The sequence below is a fragment of the Oncorhynchus clarkii genome, chromosome 12 (assembly GCF_045791955.1).
Source record: "Oncorhynchus clarkii lewisi isolate Uvic-CL-2024 chromosome 12, UVic_Ocla_1.0, whole genome shotgun sequence".
Classification (NCBI taxonomy): Eukaryota; Metazoa; Chordata; class Actinopteri; order Salmoniformes; family Salmonidae; genus Oncorhynchus; species Oncorhynchus clarkii.
In genome coordinates this window covers 56286769-56309760 of record NC_092158.1, presented here as the reverse complement: position 1 = coordinate 56309760, position 22992 = coordinate 56286769, and the positions used below count along the sequence as shown (strand labels likewise).

Genomic DNA, 22992 nt, shown 5'->3' with positions numbered 1-22992 from the left:
TTTCCTTGTAAAATAATTTCCAATAAACTTTATTTATTCACAAACTGAGTTTGAAATTGCCATCTTTTTTTTAAACACATACAATAAAAAAAAACATGTCTAAAAGACAGCCATGGCCTGCCCCAGGTCTCCCGGCTACCATCTTTACACAACTTGTTTTCAACAAATGATCGCTGTATAATACAATATTACAATGTGCCCTCAGAATACAGTGGTTGCTTCCATTTTTAGGTTAACTTGTCAAACAGTGCATTCATTATCAATACATCTCTATTTTCAGAAGATGAGTCACAGATATAAAATAAACAATGAAAGGACTAATGGCAACAGCTACACAATTCATTACCTTTTCATAGTTGTATTTTTTTGTTTACAGAAAAAAAGGTATCTTAAGGCTTATGCTGAATCATATGGATTGTTTAACAGAAAATAACAGGACTGCAGAAAGAAAACTGCAATGACATACTGCTCTTTTGCATCAAACTGAACAAAACAGATATTCAATTCACCACCATCATTCAAGTCTATTCTTACTACTGCACCAACAAAAATACAATTAAAATAAAAGTAATGTAAAAGAAAGCAAGTGCCCAGAAGCTTGTTAGTCTTCCAAAATTCCATCAGTCTGAGGGTGCATTATGAAGACATCCAACAGACACTATGGGAATAGCTGGCATCTCCAGCATTCAGATTATTCACAATGTTTCAGCAACTGGTTCTGGAATGTACTCTGATGGAAGGACAGCATCCATGGCTACCTGAATTAATTGTTATTATTGGTAGTAGTCAAATCATGACCATTGTCAATGAGATTATATATACCCCAGCTCTTCCCATGAGAGAGAAGTCATGTTCCTGAGAGCCCTGCCGATGAAGTACAGCAGGGCTGGGAGTGGAGTGTTGAATGCTGGCGGTAAAGGGGAAAACAGTCTCCAATTAACAACATTTTAATTTTCTTCAATTAGGCTCAAATCTAATTCTGTACAATCCCTCTCAAAGATACTTGGCTGACACTCTTCTCGATCAGGGTCTTCCTCCCCCTCTTCCCCCTCCTCGTCACTCTCGCTTAGAGGACCAATGCTTGTCCTTCCCAGCCCCTCTGGTGAACACGACCCTCTGAAGTCCCCCAAAAAAGGCTCAAAGCCCATGCAAACATCCCCTCCACAAGCCAGCCTCCCACGCGCCATACCACTCAAGGGGTCGGTACTGCGAGTCTGAAAAGACACAAATAGGAGAAACATTTGAGAGTGAAAAAGGCCTTGTTTACACATGTATCATCCCTCTCTAGAAAATACAAGAGCGGTCAACATTCAAACCACATGTTCTCTATTCATGATACAGAAATAGGTAAAGTGTTGTTCCATATGATTTCAAATCATTCTGACTGCACCCCTTTCTGATTAGAATGAAACCTTCCAAACATGTTTGCCCATGGTAGAAGTGGTCAGAAAGTAACTTTTTGGACCTGAACACCAAAACATTCAGGAGATAGAGGTGCTCAAAGTTGACCCATTTTGCATACCTCACCCTACCATGACACATCCATGTCTTCATGACTGAAAGATAAATGTTTGAGTTTGTTATCATTTGAAAGCATACAAACAGTGTTGTCAAACTATTTGATCATTTCTTTACATAAATTACCTAAAAACCCATCTCACTCAATGAGAAAAAACTTGAAATATACAAGATGGCGGCGTACACATTGTTGGATTTCTTCATGGAGCAAAAAATATATTTTAATAGTTTGCTAAATTCAATTTTCTATGGACGCCCTGCAACTAGACAAGGACATTTTATGAAACTCCTGTTTCCACAAATCGAAGATGAAGACAGTATTGCTAAGGTTGGTCCATTATACACCAAACAGTATAATGGATACCCATTTTTGGGGGTTCAAACACAATATCTGGTGTTACAATCTGTAGCTAATGTTTTGGCTGATAAATAAAATAAAGCATGAATAAAATTGTAATTTCAACTTTCAAACGGTACCACAAAGATGGTTGAAGGTCCACACATCAGATAACGTTGACTTGAGTGGGAATATCCATTGACAATTTCATTTAAAACAATCTTCCATAGGAAACCTATTGAAATCATAGAAATATAATAGAATATAGATTTGAATTCATGTTGACATTCAACAGTGGGTGGACTGGTGGCCATCTTTCTGGTAGTAATTGAAACTTTGAATAAAAAACATGAGCTGGCGCACACCCAGATAAAATTATTTTATGTAGAAGTGCTGATAAAACAGCAAATAAACTATAAGCTATACACATAAAGAGAGTTGCACACTATATATAAACTCCCAGTAATTTATTGGGTAAATCACCAACATTTCGGCATTGCTGTGCCTTCAGGGTAATGTGATAAATGCTTGAACCAGGTTATGTAGAAAAACAGTGCAACCAATGACAATTGTGTCATAATTATTAAGTTCATTAGAATTAACTGAGGGAAACTATTTTTATTTTATTTAAAAACAATAGTTTATAGCATATTGAATATATTAGCCTATTGTTATCATATGAAAACAGTTAAATATTGTACATAATATTAGCATCAACAATTCAGTATATTTAATTGTTTCCTATTTCATTACATTTTTTGTTACATGTCATCTTTTGGTTAAACTATAATTCATAATAAGCATCATCAACAGGGGGAACATATTGGGTGTACACTGATAAGCTGTAGAAAGAATATATCAATTTATAAGACTTGTTCATAAGAGAGAATTGTTCCCAAGGGCCTGAGAACAAAGTCAATATTCAGACCACTAGGGGTCAATGTTCTTACACCTGATTGAGCTGTGGTGTTCAGCGAAGTGTTGTTTAAATTGTCCTTTAATTTGTCCTACGTAGGCTTTCCCACATGAACAGGTGATGAGATAGATACTCCCTTGGTCTTGCATGAGATGATGATACCCCTAACAGGGATTTTTCAACCTGGATGTTTTTATAGTGCTATTGCACTCTGCGCATTAGCCACATTTGGTGGGCTCAGGATACAGGTCAGATCTCAGCAAGCTATCTCCAATATTGCGACCACACTTATAGACCACAGAGTGGGGATTCCTTGAACAGGTGTGCAATATTTTTGTCTGATTGCAGAATATGCCAGTGCTTTTTCAGGATTGCTTTCATTTTCTCCGAACACTTGGTGCAAAACACTGTTGCGCTGTTATTCTTCTTTGGTTGATTTAAGCAATTCCTTTCTTGGTTTGAGATATTTTCATCATTGCAGTGTTAAGAGTTTTGTCGTTGTAGCCTCTCATTGAATTTGTCTTTTTTTTTATAGCATTGCTGTCAAAATCTGTCTGGTGGCTACAAATTAATTTAACCCTACATAACTGGCTATATGGTAGACCATTCATGAGGGGACCCTGCATACTATCTGCACATAGCAGGGTATTATTGCGGCCCGTGGGCTTTGTGTACAAGTCTGTGTGTAATGCATCACTCTCTTTGATGATCCATAAGTATCGGTAGTATACTTTTCTCTCATCAGTCTGCATGGAGAATTTGAGGTATTCAGAGCTCTCGTTTAGTAGTTTGTAAATCATTTAGTTCCTGCTTACTTCCTCCCCATAGCACAAAGCCATCTATGCATTTCTTCCATAGGATGCCTTTAGAAAGTAGGGTGTGTATGTTTTGTAAAGAAGTGCTTCCTCAAATTGTCCCACATACATGTTTGCATTGTAATTGTTCAAACCCCCGAGCTGACAAGGTACAGATCTGTCGTTCTGCCCCTGAACAGGCAGTTAACCCACTGTTCCTAGGCCATCATAGAAGATAAGAATTTGTTCTTAACTGACTTGCCTAGTTAAATAAAGGTAAAAAAATATATATATATATATATTTTTTGAATACCCTTGTAAAACTGACCATCCTACCGATCCTCGACTTCAGCGATGTCATATACAAAATAGCCTCCAATACCCTACTCAATAAATTGGATGCAGTATATCACAGTGCCATCTGTTTTGTCACCAAAGCCCCATATACTACCCACCACTGCGACCTGTACGCTCTCGTTGGCTGGCTCTCGCTTCATACTCGTCGCCAAACCAACAGGCTCCAGGTCATCTACAAGACCCTGCTAGGTAAAGTCCCCCCTTATCTCAGCTCGCTGGTCACCATAGCAGCACCCACATGTAGCATGCGCTCCAGCAGGTATATCTCTCTGGTCACCCCCAAAACCAATTCTTCCTTTGGCCACCTCTCCTTCCAGTTCTCTGCTGCCAATGACTGGAACGAACTACAAACATCTCTGAACCTGGAAACACTTACCTCCCTCACTAGCTTTAAGCACCAGCTGTCAGAGCAGCTCACAGATCACTGCACCTGTACATAGCCCATCTATAATTTACCCCGAACAACTAACTACCTCTTCCCCTACTGTATTTATTTATTTAGCTCCTTTGCACCCCATTATTTTTATTTCTACTTTGCACATTCTTCCACTGCAAATCTACCATTCCAGTGTTTTACTTGCTATATTGTATTTACTTCGCCACCATGTCCTTTTTTTGCCTTTACCTCCCTTATCTCACCGCATTTGCTCACATCGTATATAGACTTATTTTTCTACTGTATTATTGACTGTATGTTTGTTTTACTCCTGTGTTGTTGTATTTGTCAAACTGCTTTGCTTTATCTTGGCCAGGTCGCAGTTGCAAATGAGAACTTGTTCTCAACTTGCCTACTTGGTTAAATAAAGGTGAAATAAATAAAAATTAAAACATGTAAATATTTTTCAGTAATGAAAACATGGATGACATCTCATGGTAGGGAGTGGTATGCAAAACAGGTCAACTTTGAGCACTTCTATCTCCTAAATGTTTTGGCATTCAGGTCCAAAAAGTAACTTTGACCACTTCTACCATGAGCAAACTTGAATGGAAGGTTTCATTCAAATCTAAAGATGTGCTATCAGAAAGTAATTGAACTCTTATGGAATGACCCTAAATCAAATTAAATCAAGTTGATATAACTGTTTAGGAAGTGGAAAAATGTAGCATCATATAAAATCTCTGTGATTCTTACAACATGGGTGCAGTAGTTTAGCTAGTTCAGGATTTTATTTTTAAAAAATGTGACAAACATTAGAAACAAGGGTAATATGATGCCACATCTCCCTGAAAATTAACTGGGATAGTATTGTCAACTTGAATATAGCGGGCTGGACTACCGAATACTATAGGTGTAAGCCTAGTCTCGTATGCTCTTCCAATGACTGTGGCTGTTGAAAGAGTATTCTAAACCTAAACAGAACACAACGGTTGTACATATACCACATGTAAATGAGTCTGGCAAAATTAACCTGCACATTTTAAAATGTAGTGTACCATGTTTTTTTTTAATGTGAAGGAGTGACTGGGTGAGTGCACTGAAAGGGGACGCCAGACTTTCTTGCAGCTGCATGCAAATTATATGCAAATCCAGTCAAGAGTGAGTCTTGATGTACAGTATAACATTTGCCTGGCATTGCCTTCAGGGAGAGCCATTGGCACCCTGCCAATTAACCACACTCAGGGTTTGTGCCTGGGGCATAGGAACAGAAGAGACATCTGTGGCCTGGGACGATTGGTAACAAGGACAATAATACACAGGTATGGTCTGTATTCTAAGAATGGAGTTATGGGTGAAAGTTGCCTCTGTATGTCTATTGGATGTTATAAAAGGCAGACTCAGCGATATGAAGTTGATGCTTGGGGTGTGGCGAGCAGTTTGGACAAAAACGAGTATCAAATCAAATTTTATTGGTCACATACACATGGTTAGCAGATGTTATTGCGAGTGTAGCGAAATGCCTGTATCGTAACGGATATGGGACATTTTCTGGATATGATTTTGAGCAGAGTATTTTTTGTAATTATCCATGATCAGAAAAAATGACATTGTCGGGTGCCAGCACGCATCTTTATCATGTCAGTCAGTCAAGGTTTAACGTGATCTAAATAACTCAACTGGCTAGTTTGCAAAGAGAAGGGTGGGCCGTATGCTCTGATTGGATAGTGAAGTTGTAGCTGTCCACTCGCTTCATAATTTCACCTGATCATTCCTTTGGTCTGATAATTTAGATTACTGCTGCCTGCTACTATGATAAATTGCATGGTGAAGACGTTTGCTATCAAGCTATCAATGTGCATAATATCTAACAAGCGAGGCAAGGGTATGGGAAGAAAAATTTGGGATGCACGATATATATATATCGATAATAGCTAAAAATGACAACATCGGTATCGGCCCAATGTCTAGTTTAATGCTGATGTTAAAAACCAAAGCTACATTGCATACCTATATAACGTAGGTACATGAAGTATTTTATTGTTTTATTTCACCTTTATTTAACCAGGTAGGCTAGTTGAGAACACCTTTATTTAACCAGGTAGGCAAGTTGAGAACACCTTTATTTAACCAGGTAGGCAAGTTGAGAACACCTTTATTTAACCAGGTAGGCTAGTTGAGAACACCTTTATTTAACCAGGTAGGCTAGTTGAGAACAAGTTCTCATTTACAACTGTGACCTGGCCAAGATAAAGCATAGCAGTGTGAACAGACAACAGAGTTACACACGGAGTAAACAATTAACAAGTCAATAACACAGTAGAAAAAAAGAGAGTCTATATACATTGTGTGCAAAAGGCATGAGGAGGTAGGCGAATAATTACAATTTTGCAGATTAACACTGGAGTGATAAATGATCAGATGGTCATGTACAGGTTGAGATATTGGTGTGCAAAAGAGCAGAAAAGTAAATAAATAAAAACAGTATGGGGATGAGGTAGGTAAAAATGGGTGGGCTATTTACCGATAGACTATGTACAGCTGCAGCGATCGGTTAGCTGCTCAGATAGCAGATGTTTGAAGTTGGTGAGGGAGATAAAAAGGTCTCCAACTTCAGCGATTTTTGCAATTCGTTCCAGTCACAGGCAGCAGAGAACCGGAACGAAAGGCGGCCAAATGAGGTGTTGGCGTTAGGGATGATAATACCACGTAAAATGTTGTGCTACATGTGCAACACAGCATTCCTAACCTAGCCCACATAATGTCTGCTGTGTGGATCGAGCAGCCATTTGAAAGAGTAGGAACATTTCAGTGAGACAACTCGAAGGCGAAATCCATTAAAGCCAAGATAATGGAATTCATTGCCCTTGACAATCCACCGGTGGTCTCTGTCGTGGGTGATGTTGGCTTTCACCAACTGGTCGAGCACCGGTACACACTACCAAATGCGCTATTTTTAGATGTTGCCCTACCGGAGTTACAGAGTAATAGCGTCACCACATACATGCTATTAGCGTCACCACATACATACTATGGAATGCCGTTTGGGTTTTTGTTTGTCAAAAATATACAGTAGCACTGTCAAAAGCACTGTCAAAAGCTGTAAAAAAAAGTCTGCAAACAAGCAAACACTGGCCACGAATGATGCGTTTACAATACCGCGTTGGTAATAAAGCATCCTTTGTTCGACCGCAACTTCTGGGGTCGCTAGCTTTAGCTTGGTAGCTAGCTAGCACCAATACAACCAGCCTGAAAACAACGACCAGTAGAAACTGCAGGCATTTTCATTATTCTTAGCAATGATTTAGGAATCGTTGTGAGTAAGTATTAGCTAGGTTGCCACTAGTTCACCTATTGAAATTGAACTTCATTTCAAAAAAATAAATAGTTAGCCAGCTACTTAACCCTGTTGCCCAAAGCTAACGTTATAAGCAGCCAGCTAGCTTCATCTGGCTAGTGAGGCTCGACCGGACCGGGTTATGTGTTGTAAAGCTAGCCACAATAAGGAGTAGGCACAAGAGTGGAATTTGCGGTTTGCCTTCAAAAATCAAAGTTTGTCATTGATAGTGAATCAAATGAACAAAAATAGTAAAATTATGCCATACTTTTATTTAAGGCTAACCGCAAAGTCCACTTATTGTGGCTAGCTTCACATAGATGGGTCTGACAACCATTAATCAAATAAGAACTGTCTTATAAATTAGGGTTATTTTAGATGACACCTAGATATATAGTTAGCTAGCTAACTATAGCAACTGAAACCGATTATGTTATTTTATTTGACCTGTCATAGTGTTATTTGATGTGTATGTTTTTTGACACGCAAAGACCCAAACAGCGTTCCATAGAAATCCTGGTTGAGAATGAAACGACTGAACAAATGAACAATGAAAAAGCACAGCAAGTAAGTGAAAGAAATAGGTTTTGATTAGATTTTACGGGTAATGGGGACATACGTAAATGCCAACAAAATAACCTTTTGGTCAGTGTGGTGTGTGTGTAACCTTTAACTTCTTTGGGATAGGGGGCAGTATTTATGTCCGGATGAAATGCGTGCCCAATGTAAACTGCCTGTTTCTCAGGCCCAGAAGCTAGGTTATTCATATATTGGTATTGGTAGATCTGGATAGAAAAAACACTGACGTTTCTAAAACGGTTTGAATGATGTCTGAGTATAACAGAACTTATTTGGCAGGCGAAACACCGAGGACAAACCAACCAGAATTTTCTTTTTTTTTAGGTCACTCTTTTCAATGGGTTTTCATTGGGAATCTAGAATTCTAAGGCAGTTCCTTGCCGTTCCTTTTGCCTCCACTGGATGTCAACAGTCTATAGAAATCGGTTGATGTTTTTCCTTTGTGTAAGGAAGAAGTAGGGCTGTCCAGAACAAGGGTCGAGTGAAGTGTACTGTTTGATAGAGGCGCGTGACCTGAAAAGCACGCGCCACTTTGTTTTCCTCCGGTATTGAACGTAGTTTATCCCATCTTAAATTGTATTGATTATTTACGTTAAAAAATACCTAAAGTTGTATTAGGAAAGTTGTTTGAAATGTTTGGACAAAGATTACAGGTAACTTATGAGATATTTTGTAGTCATGTTGAGCGAGTTGGAACCGGTGTATTTTCCGAATCATACACGCCAAATAAATGGACATTTTGGATATATAACGACATAATTAATTGAACAAAAGGACCATTTGTGATGTTAAAAATGAACATATTGGAGTGCTAACAGAAGATCTTCAAAGGTAAGGCATATGTTATTTCTGACTTTTGTGTTGAGCCTGGCGGGTTGAATTATGATTTTCATGTGTATGTTTGCTGGGGTGCTGTCCTCAGATAATAGCATGGTTTGCTTTCGCCGTAAAGCCTTTTTGAAATCGGACACTGTGGTTGGATTTATCAAGAAATTAAACACTGATGCGCATTCTGACTGAGTGACAGCAAACTTGGCTGCCTGCTGCAAATTGAGGACATACACATTTTTGCAGTGAGAACGTGCAGGAAGGTATTTTGCCAACATATACTTAGCATATTAAAACACTTTTGTTTTTTTCGATCACAAGTATCATCCAATCCGACTATCAACTGTCAATTTACGGCTACAACTAGGAGAACGTTAATTTTGGCACACCTCTAGTAGATGCAGAAAGTAAACAGCAGTGGATCAATTTCCGCAACAGTAGGGAAGTGGATATTCGACCAGCAGAACAAACATTTAAGATTAGGCATAAGGGTCTAATTTAATGAAGGTTAAAGGTCAACTCAGCAATATGATGTAGGTGCACAAAGTAAACAGCATAGTGGGTCAATTTCCACAACAACTGAGGGGGTTTTAGTGCAAGGCTCAACTTCTCTGCTGTTTTGGTGCCCTGGCTACCCATGTTCATGTGCAGATACTGTGTGACTGTATGAGCGCAAAGTCATGCATCTTGCTTATCTCAATATCTGCGGTGGTGCTCGTGGCAAAGTCATCTTTCTGAGTCTACCTTTAAAGGGATAGTTCAACCAAATTCTATATTGGTTTCCTTAACCGGTATGCAGTCTACGGACAATGTATGACAGGAATCCATGCTTTGGTTTTGTTTCCGAATGCTAACGTTCTAGGCTGTGTGACACAAATCCCATGCATTGCTGTCATACCTTGTCCATAGACTGCTTACAGGGTAAGGAAACCAGTATTCCATTTTGTAATTTGGGTGAAATATCACTTTAACAACTTTCCTCTGGCTAGCAGATGGCATGTTCCACCACCAACCTACATACGGCAAACATTTCTATTCATTTCTGACCCTTAAAGATTTTTTGTTTACCTGAGTCATCTTGGTGAAATCCAGTACTGGCCGGGCAAATGGTCTGTCTGGGTCACGGCGTCGCTTCAGTCCTGGTTTGAGAAGGAGCAGGTCACAGGGCTGTGAGTGGCAGCGAGGGAGCTGAGGGGGGATGGCCCGGCGAAGAGAGGACGGGGTGCTGCAGGCAGAGGAGGGCAAAGCAGGCACAGCCGGAGGGGGTGCTGCACAGTGGGGTGGAACTGGAGGCGGGGGCAGGAACTGGGCGGCAGCCTCTCTGATAAGGACAGGTGACAGAGAGAAGCGTCGCTGTGGAGGAAGGGGAGGGTGGAGCGGGGACGGAGAGGAGCATGATGATGGGGAGTGGAAGAAACAGCAGCAGGCGCCTCCTCCAGCAGTGTCACTGGGGTCCCATGGGAAATTCCAAGGCAGTGGGGAGTCAGGAGAGAGAGCAATGCTAAAGAATGTGGGGCTTGAAGAAGAGTGTAGTGAAGAATTTAGAGATGAGCTAGGAGCACGAAGCGGACAAGGCCCCCCGGCTACCCCTCCACTGTGGCATTGACGATTCACAGGTGTCCAGACCCTCGAAGCGCTGGGCCGCCAGGTGTAACGGCAGCGTGAAAGGTCCTCTGGCACGGACAGTGAACGACAGTGGCGTTTGGGGGGTGGCGGGGGGGGAGGGGGTGCACCTGGAAAAGACAGGTCTGTCACTGAGGTGCTTGGGACCAGGGGCCGGTGCAGGGCTTCCCCCTCTGCCAGGTGAGTTTCGGGGGGAACCAGAGGGACAGGGCAGGGGGGGAAGCTGGAGCTCAGCACACCCTGCAGGCCAGGCTTGGAGGGAGGGCGGAGCTGCCAATAACCACTCTCTATTAGGGAGAAGGAAAGATGATACCATAAATTAGAGCTGGAATGATTAACCAAAAATGTCGACCTCAACCAAACCGACCACTTATCAAATTAATTTTACAACACTAGAGAAATGTGAAGTTTGAAAAGAGTCTGCTAATTTGGGCAATTCCTAATGGGACATTTGATAACTACTACAATCAAAGTAGTAGTAGTAACAAGTATACAAACATAACTATGGTGCACAATGTCAGACTTATCGTTCTATTTGTGATAAATCTATATCATAATAAATATACTGAATTTTGTCCATATCGCCCCCTTCTAACATTAATAGAAACCACTTGAGGTTTATTTAATTAAATAATATGTGAGAAAATCGAAAAAGCAATTCATTCCTGATACAATGTAGTTGCAGCTTGCTCTTGACAAGGACAGCAGTCCTGAAGCTAATTTCCTGCAATTCTATCCATTTTACCATGGGGATTTGAACTGTGTATTTAAATAATGTATTCTTGACATAAACGTTGTTGCTCATTCTAATATTTCTACGACGTGACTATAAATGAGAACTTGTTCTCAACTGGCATACCTGGTTAAATAAAGGTGAAACAAATACAAAAAATAAAAAATACAAAAAAAAAACACCCCATATTTATCACGCGCTACAGCAGGTGTATCTCACTGATCATCCCTAAAGCCAACACCTCATTTGGCCGCCTTTCGTTCCAGTTCTCTGCTGCCTGTGACTGGAACGAATTGCAAAAATCGCTGAAGTTGGAGACTTTTATCTCCCTCACCAACTTCAAACATCTGCTATCTGAGAAGCTAACCGATCGCTGCAGCTGTACATAATCTATCAGTAAATAGCCCACCCAATTTACCTACCCCATCCCCATACTGTTTATATTTATTTACTTTTCTGCTCTTTTGCACACCATTATCTCTACCTGTACATGACCATCTGATCATTTATCACTCCAGTGTTAATCTGCAAAATTGTAATTATTCGCCTACCTCCTCATGCCTTTTGCACACAATGTATATATAGACTCTCTTTTTTTCTACTGTGTTATTGACTTGTTAATTGTTTACTCCATGTGTAACTCTGTGTTGTCTGTTCACACTGCTATGCTTTATCTTGGCCAGGTCGCAGTTGTAAATGAGAACTTGTTCTCAACTAGCCTACCTGGTTAAATAGAATAAAATAAAATAAAAAATATACTGGATTCTTGACATAGCTTACTTAGGACTGGGCGATATGGCCAAAATGTTATATCACAGTATTTTATTTATTACAGTACGACAGCATTTTATGTTTTTTAATAATATAAGTTCTAAATTTGCTTTATGAGTAGTGCGTGACCCTAGGGTGGCAACACACACATTCTAAGTGATTTCAATGGGTCTTTCTCTATTCTGATTGAACAGTATAAAACAGTTCAACACCAAAAGTCGTAATTTTCCATTTCTGCATTTGAGATCATTTCCACACTGCCACGTAGGGCTGCACGATATGGGCAAGTAATCTGGGCCTTATTTTAACCAAATGTTGCAATTTGACTTGCAATTTAGAGCAAAACACTTGGGTTAACTGTTGGAATCATGGGAATAGAATGTCCATTGTAATTATATAGTTAGAATATAATAGTGGGCACTTTTAATACAGTGTTGTTTGACATGACAACGAATGAAAATGCCAGGGAGGAGTTATTGTGACAGTGTAAAAACTAATGTGTTGATAGGTGTTTCCTAGGGGACCCAATAATCTTTGGCTACATTGAATGTTTTCTCTTAGCTACTTCATGTAGATAACATTCTTGCTTTGCGTTTACCTCTTTAATTTAGAAGGCACTGTTGCACAAACATGCCGATTACGTCTACGCAATCACTGGTATTATCAGGCTGCATAGCTAATTACGCTTGCTCTTACTCAGTACATTTATTAGCTAGCTAGCGATTAGCATTAGCGGCTAACAAGATTTAGGAACAAAATGCTAAGAAAAGACAAACTAGCTGTTTGCAGATGTAAGAAACAAGCTAATAGTGTAATTATAGAATGCTAGTAGATTTATATTAAGAAGCAAAGTGACAACTGCATCGATGTTATCAACTGTGTTGCATATGCTGCATTGACCATGCAGACTGAAGGCAAGTGTCTCCTGATTGAGGAATATCAAACACGCTCCTTGAGTGACAGGGAGTGTGCCTAGGTCTCTGTGGAAAGCGGCATAGAAAGAGATGACTCAAGTAGCAGAGTAAACTATAAAAATGGACGCTACACATTGCGTATCACATTTAAGAAACCAAACATTCAAATACCGGTACAGAAGGTAAAGTAAAAACCCAAACCAGTCCGTGCATCAATACCTGTATAAAGCTAAAACAAAAAAGTGTATACCGCCCAGCTCTTAAGCTTACTCTAATAAACTCAGCAAAAAAATAAAACATCTCTTTTTCAGGACCCTGTCTTTCAAAGACAATTTGTAAAAATCCAAATAACTTCACAGATCTTCATTTAAAGGGTTTAAAACACTGTTTGCCATGCTTGAACCATAATTAATGAACATGCACCTGTGGAACGGTCGTTAAAACACTACCAGCTTACAGATGTAGGCAATTAAGGTCACAGTTATGAAAACTTAGGTCACTAAAGAGGCCTTTTTACTGACTCTGAATTACACCAGAAGAAAGATGCCCAGGGTCCCTGCTCATCTGCGTGAATGTGCCTTAGGCATGCTGCAAAGGAGGCATGAGGACTGCAGATGTGGCCAGGGCAATATATTGCAATGTCCGTACTGTGAGACGCCGCTACAGGGAGACAGGGCGGACAGCTGATCATCCTCGCAGTGGCAGACCACGTGTAACAACACCTGCACAAGATCGGTACATCCGAACATCACACCTGCGGGACAGGTACAGGATGGCAACAACTGCCCGAGTTACACCAGGAACGCACAATCCCTCCATCAGTGCTTAGACAGTCCACAATAGGCTGAGAGAGGCTGGACTGAGGGCCTGTAGGCCTGATGTAAGGTAGGTCCTAACTAGACATCACCAGCAACGTCGCCTATGGACACAAACCCACCGTCGCTGGACCAGACAGGATTGGCAAAAAGTGCTCTTCAAGTGACGAGTCGCGGTTTTGTCTCACCAGGGGGGTGACGGTCGGATTCACGTTTATAGTCGAAGGAATGAGCATTACACCGAGGCCTGTACCCTGGAGCAGGATCAATTTGGAGGTGGAGAGTCCGTCATGGTCTGGGACGGTGTGTCACAGCATCATCGGACTGAGCTTGTTGTCATTGCAGGCAATCTCAACGCTGTGCGTTACAGGGAAGACATCCTTCTCCCTCATGTGGTACCCTTCCTGCAGGCTCATCCTAACATGACCCTCCAGCATGACAACGTCACCAGCCATACTGCTCGTTCTGTGCGGGATTTCCTGCAAGACAGGAATGTCAGTGTTCTGCCATGGCCAGCGAAGAGCCAGGATCTCAAACCCATTGAGCACGTCTGGGACCTGTTGGATCGGAAGGTGAGGGCTAGGGCCATTCCCCCCAGAAATGTCCGGGAACTTACAGGTGCCTTGGTGGAAGAGTGGGGTAACATCTCACAGCAAGAACTGGCAAATCTGGTGCAGTCCATGAGGAGGAGATGCACTGCAGTACTTAATGCAGCTGGTGGCCACACCAGATATTGACTGTTACTTTTGATTTTGACCCCCACTTTGTTCAGGGACACATTGTTCCATTTCTGTTAGTCACACGTCTGTGGAACTTGTTCAGTTTATATCTCAGTTGTTGAATCTTATGTTCATATAAATAGTTACACATGTTAAGTTTGCTGAAAATAAAACGCAGTTGACAGTGAGTGGATGTATCTTTTTTTTGCTGAGTTTATATTTACTGCTGTACACGGTGCATTCGGAAAGTATTTAGACCCCTTGCTCTTTTCCACATTGTTACGTTATAGCCTTACTCTAAAATGAAATACAATTTTTTCCTCAAACGACACACAATACCACATAACAAAGCGAAAACAGGTTTTTGCAAATGTATAAATGTTTTATTTTATTTTTAAATACCAGAAATACCTTTTTTACACAAGTATTAAGACCCTTTGCTGTGAGACTCAAAATTGAGCTCAGGTGCATCCTGTTTCCATTGATCATCATGGAGATCTTTCTACAATTTGATTGGAGTCAACCTGTGGTAAATGACATTGATTGGACAGGATTTGGAAAGGCACACACCAGTCTATATAAGGTCTAAGCACGTCAGAGCAAAAACCAAGCCATGAGGTCGAAGGAATTGTCTGTACAGCTCCGGGACAGGATTGTGTCAAGGCACAGATCTGAGGAAGGGTACAAAAACATTTCTGCAGCATTGAAGGATTGAAGTTTCTGAATGTCCTTGAGTGGCCCAGCCAGAGCCCAGACTTGAACACAATCCACCATCTCTGGAGAGATCTGAAAATAGCTGTGCAGCGACACTCCCGATCCAACCTGACAAAGCTTGAGGAGCTGCAGAGAAGAATGGGTGAAACTCCCCAAATATAGGTGTGCCAAGCTTGTAGCGTCATACCCAAGAAGACTCAAGGATGTAATCGCTGCCAAAGGTTCTTTAACAAACTACAGAGTAAAGTGTCTGAATACTTAAGAAAATGTGATTTCAGTTTAAATGCATTTGGGGGAAAAACATTTAAAACAGTTTTTGCTTTGTCATTATGGGGTATTGTATGTATCTGATTGAGGGTAAAATAACAATTTAAGAATAAGGCTGTAACATAACAAAATGTGGAAAAAGTCAAGGGGTCGGAATAGTTTCCGAACGCACTGTATTGCTGAGTATACCTTTAAGAAGACTCCCTTTGCATGATCAGCCTGAGAAGACACATGCGTGGAATAAATCACGTAATGTGGTTTCCTGTTTAACAACCTATACAAACATTTCCTTTCTGTCATTTGGAATTCACCTCCATTTATCTGTGCTCTTATCAACAGTGCAAAGCCAAAGTTACAATGCCTAATGCAATACATTGCTGAATAACAGGCTACATGGTTTCACTTGTACATACTCACCAGGCATCAATCCATCTGTAGGCCAGCAAATTCCTAGGTTGTTGGGGTCCAGCAGAAACTGGAAGACAGACATGTTTATTGAGGAGCAAAAGCACAGGGAAAACAATTCAGAACGGCTCAATTAACAGCAAGAGAAATAAATGGTCATGAAGCTGAGCACTGTTACAATCAAGACAAGGACATGCAAGCAGAGTCATAGGCTGACACATAAGTGGGCTCCCGAGTGGTGCATCGGTCTAAGGCACTGCATCTCAGTGCTAGAGGCATCACTACAGACCCTGGTTTCGATCCAGGGCTGTATCACAACCGGCTGTGATCGGGAGTCCCATAGGGCGCCGCACAATTTGCCTAGCGTCGTGCAGGTTAGGGGAGGGTTTGGCCATTATTGTAAAATAAGAATTTATTCTCGACTTCAAAACAAATTTTATTAGTCATATGCGCCGAATACAACAAGTGTAGACCTTACAGTGAAATGCTTACTTAGGAGCCTCTAACCAACAATGCAGTTTAAAAATACATACAAATAAACAAAAAAACATAAGAATAAAAGAAACAAGTAATTAAAGAGCAGCAGTAAAATAACAATGCAAGACTATATACAGGGGGGTACTGGTACAGAGTCAATGTGCGGGGGCACCGGTTAGTCGAGGTAATATGTACATGTAGGTAGAGCTATTAAAGTGACTGCATAGATGATAACAGAGAGTAGCAGCTGTGTAAAGGGGAGGAATGCAAATAGTCTGGGTAGCCATTTGATTAGATCTTCAGGTGTCTTATGGCTTGGGGGTAAGAGATGTTTAGAAGCTTCTTGGACCTAGACTTGGCGTACCAGTACCGCTTGCCGTGCGGTAGTAGAGAGAACAGTCTATGACTAGGGTGGCTGGAGTCTGGCAATTTTTAAGGCCTTCCTGACACCGCCTGGCATAGAGGTCCTGGATGGCAAGAAGCTTGGCGCCAGTGATGTATTGGGCCGTACGCAGTACCCTCTGTAGTGCCTTGCGGTTGGAGGCCGAGCAGTTGCCATACCAGGCAATGACGCAACCAGTCAGGATGCTCTCAATGGTGCAGCTGTAGAACCTTTTGAGGATCTGAGGACCCATGCCAAATCTTTTCAGTCTCCTGAGGGGGAATAGGTTTTGTCGTGCCCTCTTCACAACTGTCTTGGTGTGCTTGGACCATGTTAGTTTGTTTGGTGATGTGGACACCAATGAACTTGAAGCTCTCAACCAGCTCCGTCGATGAGAATGGGGGCGTGCTTGGTCCTCTTTTTCATGTAGTCCACAATCATCGCCTTTGTCTTGATCACGTTGAGGTATAGGTTGTTGTCCTGGCACCACACGGCCAGGTCTCTGACCTCCTCCCTATAGGCTGTCTCGTTGTTGTCTGTGATCAGGCTGTTGTGTCATTGGCAAACTTAATGACGGCGTTGGAGTTGTGCCTGGACATGCAGTCATGAGTGAACAGGGAGTACAGGACTGAGCACGCACCAGTGAAGGGCCCGTGTTGAGGATTAGCGTGGCGGATGTGTTGTTACCTATCCTTACCACCTTGGGGCACACCGTCAGGAAGTCCAGGATCCAGTTGCAGAGGGAGGTGTTTAGTCCCAGGGTCCTTAGCTTATTGATGAGATTTGAGGGCACTATGGTGTTGAACACTGAGCTGTAGTCAATGAATAGCATTCTCACATAGGTGTTCCTTTTGTCCAGGTGGGAAAGGGCAGTGTGGAGTGCAATAAAGATTGCATCTGTGGATCTGTTAGGGCGGAATGCAAATTGGAGTGGGTCTAGGGTTTCTGGGATAATGGTGTTGATATTAGAGGTCGACCGATTAATCGGAATGGCCGATTAACTAGGGCCGATTTCAAGTTTTCATAACAATCTGTATTTTTGGACACCGATTTGGCCGATTAAAATTTGTATTTTATTTATTTCATCTTCATTTAACCAGGCAAGTCAGTTAAGAACGCATTCTGGGCCTCAAGGGTGGCGCAGTGGTTAAGGTTGCTGTACTGCAGCGCTAGCTGTGCCACCAGAGACTCTGGGTTCGCGCCCAGTCTCTGCCGTAACCGGCCGCGACAGGGAGGTCCATGGGGCGACGCACAATTGGCATAGGGTCGTCAGGGTTAGGGAGGGCTTGGCCGGTAGGGATATCCTTGTCCCAGCGACTCCTGTGGCGGGCCGGGCGCAGTGCACGGTGTTTCCTCTGACACATTGGTGCGGCTGGCTTCCGGGTTGGATGCGCGTTGTGTTAAGAAGCAGTGCGGCTTGGTTGGGTTGTGTATCGGACGCATGACTTTCAACCTTTGTCTCCCCCGAGCCCGTACGGGAGTTGTAGCGATGAGACAAGATAGTAGCTACTAACAATTGGATACCACGAAATTGGGGAGAAAAAAGGGGGGTAAAAAAGTTTTTTTTAAAAGAAAAAATAACGCATTCTTATTTTCAATAACTGCCTTGTTCAGGGGCAGAACGACAGATTTTTACCTCGTCAGCTCAGGGATTCAATCTTGCAAACTTACAAACTAACTAGTCCAACGCTCTAACCACCTGCCTCTCATTGCACTCCACGAGGAGACTGCCTGTTACGCGAATGCAGTAAGCCATGGTAAGTTGCCAGCTAGCATTAAACTTATCTTATAAAAAACTCAATCAATCATAATCACTAGTTAAACTAGTAATATCATCAACCATGTGTAGTTATCTAGCGTGTCCTGCGTTGCATATAATCGATGCGGTGCGTATCATTGTTCCAATGTGTACCTAACCATAAACATCAATGCCTTTCTTAAAATCAATACACAGAAGTATATATTTTTAAACCTGCATATTTAGCTAAAATAAATCCAGGTTAGCAGGCAATATTAACCAGGTGAAATTGTGTCACTTCTCTTGCGTCCATTGCACGCAGTCAGTGTATATGCAACAGTTTGGGCCGCCTAATTTGCCAGAATTTGACATAATTATGACATATAGAATATTTAGACTTATGGATGCCACCCGTTAGATAAAATACAGAACGGTTCCGTATTTCACTGAAAGAATAAACGTCTTGTTTTCGAGATGATAGTTTCCGGATTTGGCCATATTAATGACATAAGGCTCGTATTTCTGTGTGTTATCATGTTATAACTAAGTCTATGATTTGAAAGAGCAGTCTGACTGAGCGATGGTAGGCAGCAGCAGGCTCGTAAGCATTCATTCAAACAGCACTTTTGTGCATTTGCCAGTAGTTGTTTATGACTTCAAGCCTATCAACTCCCGAGATTAGGCTGGTGTAACCGATGTGAAATGGCTAGCTAGTTAGCGGGGTCAAACGTCACTCGCTCTGAGACTTGGAGTGGTTGTTCCCCTTGCTCTGCATGGGTAATGCTGCTTCGAGGGTGACCTGTTGTCATTGCGTTCCTGGTTCGAGCCCAAGTAGGAGCGAGGAGAGGGATGGAAGCTATACTGTTACACTGGCAATACTAAAGTGGCTATAAGAACATCCAATAGTCAAAGGTATATGAAATAGAAATGGTATAGAGAGAAATAGTCCTATAATTCCTATAATAACTACAACCTAAAACTTCTTACCTGGGAATATTTAAGACTCATGTTAAAAAGGAACCACCAGCTTTCATATGTTCTCATGTTCTGGGCAAGGAACTGAAACGTTAGCTTTCTTACATAGCACATATTGCACTTTTACTTTCTTCTCCACTTCTACACTTCTTCTACACTTTGTTTTTGCATTATTTAAACCAAATTGAACATGTTTCATTATTTATTTGAGGCTAAATTGATTTTATTGATGTATTAAGTTAAAATAAGTGTTCATTCAGTATTGTTGTAATTGTCATTATTACAAATAAATAAAAATAGTCTGATTAATCAGTATCAGATTTTTTTTGGTCCTCCAATAATCGGTATCGGTGTTGAAAAATCTACACTTCTTCTACACTTTGTTTTTGCATTATTTAAACCAAATTGAACATGTTTCATTATTTATTTGAGGCTAAATTGATTTTATTGATGTATTAAGTTAAAATAAGTGTTCATTCAGTATTGTTGTAATTGTCATTATTACAAATAAATAAAAATAGTCTGATTAATCAGTATCAGATTTTTTTTGGTCCTCCAATAATCGGTATCGGTGTTGAAAAATCATAATCGGTCGACCTCTAGTTGATATGACCAGCCTTTCAAAGCACTTCATGGCTACAGACGTGAGTGCTACGGGTCGGTAGTCATTTAGGCAGGTTACCTTAGTGTTCTTGGGCACAGGGACTACAGTGGTCTGCTTAAATCATGTTGGTATTACAGACTCGGACAGGGATAGGTTGAAAATGTCAGTGAAGACACTTGCCAGGTGGACAGCGCATGCTCTCAGTACACGTCCTGGTAATCTGTCTGGCCCTGCAACCTTGTGAATGTTAACCTGTTTAAAAGGTCTTACTCACATCGGCTGCGGAGAGAGTGATCACACGGTCCTCCGGAAAAGCTGGCGCTCTTATTTATGTTTCAGACTTGCTTAGTTAAATAAAGGTTAAATTAAAAAAAACTTACCACGTTTAGGGCCCTTTGGTGAGCGTTGCTGTCCAGACTATGTTTCTGCAGATGCTCGATCAGTGAAACCATGCATGGTTGCGAGGTGGTGGGCAGTGTTGAGGGGAAGGGGCGTGTCCCTCTATCTGTTCTTCAATCTAATTGTGACTGGCAGAGCTTCTCTGGCACCTCCACTCATCCTCTGGGCCAGGTTGCCCTGCCCAGTCTCACTGGGACATGGTCATCACTGTAGTCAGCTCACCTGGAGGGTAAAGTCCGATAGCAGGACGGACCAGTGTTACCAAAAGGAAATGACAGTGCAGGGGTTTTCAAATACAGGTGATACCGCTCAAATGGGGAAGCTGTTAATGTTTTAGGACATTTGTAATCACATTTTCATGTTCTGTACAGTTTGCCATATTGACTTTTGGTAACCCATCACTTTCTCTGTATCTTATGGAGTAGACAAATTAAGCCTAGATGTCGAAATGGGGTCTTTTCAAGACCTGACATAACTTTAACACGTCTTTAGATGCTCAACCACTGACCAAACGTGCTCACAAGTGTTCAGACACACCATCTCTGAGTGCAGAAGTAATGGTGACAGGTGCCTGGGATGAGATGGCCTTCCTGATGCCAGAGATGGCCTTCCTGATGCCACTCGGGGGTTTATTGAATACCTACTCAAGATCACGAGGCACATGTCCGACAACCAGAAAATGTAACCAAAAACCTCAACCAGTAACCTTAATGATGGATACGTGAATTTGAAAAGGGTGCATACTGAGGTCCAATCTGGCAAAGAACCAAGCATGTCATGATCTATCAAGAACTGGCATGCTCTTCTTCACTCAATAACAAGATTGAGAAAAAGCTTCTTAGCTAACTAACGTTTGGTATCTACCATTTTGATAAGAACATTTGGAAAGCCAGAATGATGGCTACATAACTAGTTTATATCAAATGATGGTATCCTTGCTGTCCATTACAAACCTTTCAAATGAGCAATGTGTGGTAGCGAGCTATTCATTCACAATTAGTATATAATATTTTTGAAGATCGTTCTAAACCCCTTCACAGAATATGAAGCCTTCACTTAGCTAGCTCAGTCAAGATGACTAACGTTAGCAACAGCAAGCCGCACTGACAATATGATGCTAACTAGCTCGGTTAGCTAACGCAAATCGTAATTTGTATGGTTAGCAAGCTAGCTAGTTGTGTACGTCATTTAACCGATTATGCATACACATCCACACAAAACACCGCTTGTTAATCTGTAATAAACAAATTAATTATTACCTCCTACCCGATTAGATCACTAGCTGTCGAGTCTCGCTAGCTATTATTGCATGCATTTATCGCTAGAGCCTTGGACCGCTGTGCCATGTCTAGGACGCGTGCTTGCAAAAACACGGCCATGCATTTTATAACGCAGTGAGACGTTTCAGATAAATAAAACTGCTAATCAATAACTTTTCTTTGTAACAGCTACTTGATTCAAATGTCGTTCTTACCTCGACCAACACCACCGTACATCAGGCCTTACAAGGGTTAAATGCTGCTGGTGAAGGATAAACCAATTTGGAGCCTGTGCAGAACGCGACTGGCAGTCACGTTAGTATCCGTGTCTCCGATATTATTGACCTATTAAAAAGCATAACATGTACCAGAACCGTTGTTGATTACAATATCTGGAACATAAATTGAAATATACAAGACATATCCGTCTTAGACAAAAAAAAATAGCGCCGCATACAATTCAGTCAACCATTTAAAATAAATTAAAAACGTTCAAACCTGTGAGCGATTTTAATGTATAAATAGGGGGCGCCCAAGCAGTGGGCGCATTCGATGATTATTCGAACAACAGAAGTAGCTGACGTGCAATAGCGTAGCATTTTAAAAGAGCGGACAAAAACATTTTTTTTAAAGATGTCAAATCGCAAGATTTCATTCATTGTTGAAAATGGCACAACTTTGACTGAACCGACGTAAGGTTATTAGATGGCAATAAAGTGTGGTACTTGTAGTTCGCTACTCATATTCGGATCAGTTGTTTACTTGACAAATTGATAGGCCCTGTGACCATTTGAAAGTCACGCCTTTAACACTGGAATATGTCACTTTTCATATTACTTATATATCATCCCACCGTACGACTTATTGGTGAGGCAAGTACAAGAAATAGCTCATACCGTTATCTTGTGGATGCTTTGAATACTGCAGTTAGCGTTGCATGTTGGACCGGCCAAATGAAAGCGCAAAATGTTATGACCTCAGCGCTATCCCCCCAATCCCGGAGACTCATTAAACCAGGAAAGCCAACTTTGCGGACATCTCATGAGAATTGTGTGTGGAAAAATCTAATCTTTATTCATTTCGCTTTGCATCAGTACTCCGGTTGTAACAAATGACAATTGAGAAAAACAAAATAAGAAACCAACAAAACAAAGT

General features: G+C 41.3%; 1 protein-coding gene across 2 annotated transcripts; it reads right to left on the bottom strand.

Moving 5' to 3' along the window:
- LOC139420838 (protein FAM53C-like) lies at window positions 1–22246 on the bottom strand. 2 transcript variants are annotated; one of them, XM_071171181.1, is made up of 6 exons: window positions 22053–22246; window positions 20560–20800; window positions 16016–16073; window positions 10111–10952; window positions 1004–1214; window positions 1–907 (listed from the first exon to the last, which is right to left on the bottom strand). In XM_071171181.1, the coding sequence occupies exons 2-6, from the start codon at window positions 20629–20631 to the stop codon at window positions 813–815; spliced, it is 1278 nt and encodes a 425-aa protein (XP_071027282.1). In that variant the 5' UTR covers window positions 20632–20800; window positions 22053–22246; the 3' UTR covers window positions 1–812. The 2 variants fall into 2 exon arrangements, with proteins under 2 accessions (XP_071027282.1, XP_071027283.1); XM_071171182.1 differs by having other exon boundaries at window positions 1–1214.
- Window positions 22247–22992: the final 746 nt, after the last annotated feature.

Coding starts and splice junctions, on each gene's coding strand:
- LOC139420838 (XM_071171181.1), bottom strand. CDS start 20,631: ATGGTTTCACTGATCGAGCATCTGCAGAAACATAGTCTGGACAGCAAC. Junction 16,074..20,559: donor ACCAAAGGGCCCTAAACGTG/GTAAGTTTTTTT, acceptor TCTGTCTTCCAG/TTTCTGCTGGACCCCAACAA. Junction 10,953..16,015: donor TACAGATGGATTGATGCCTG/GTGAGTATGTAC, acceptor TCTCCCTAATAG/AGAGTGGTTATTGGCAGCTC.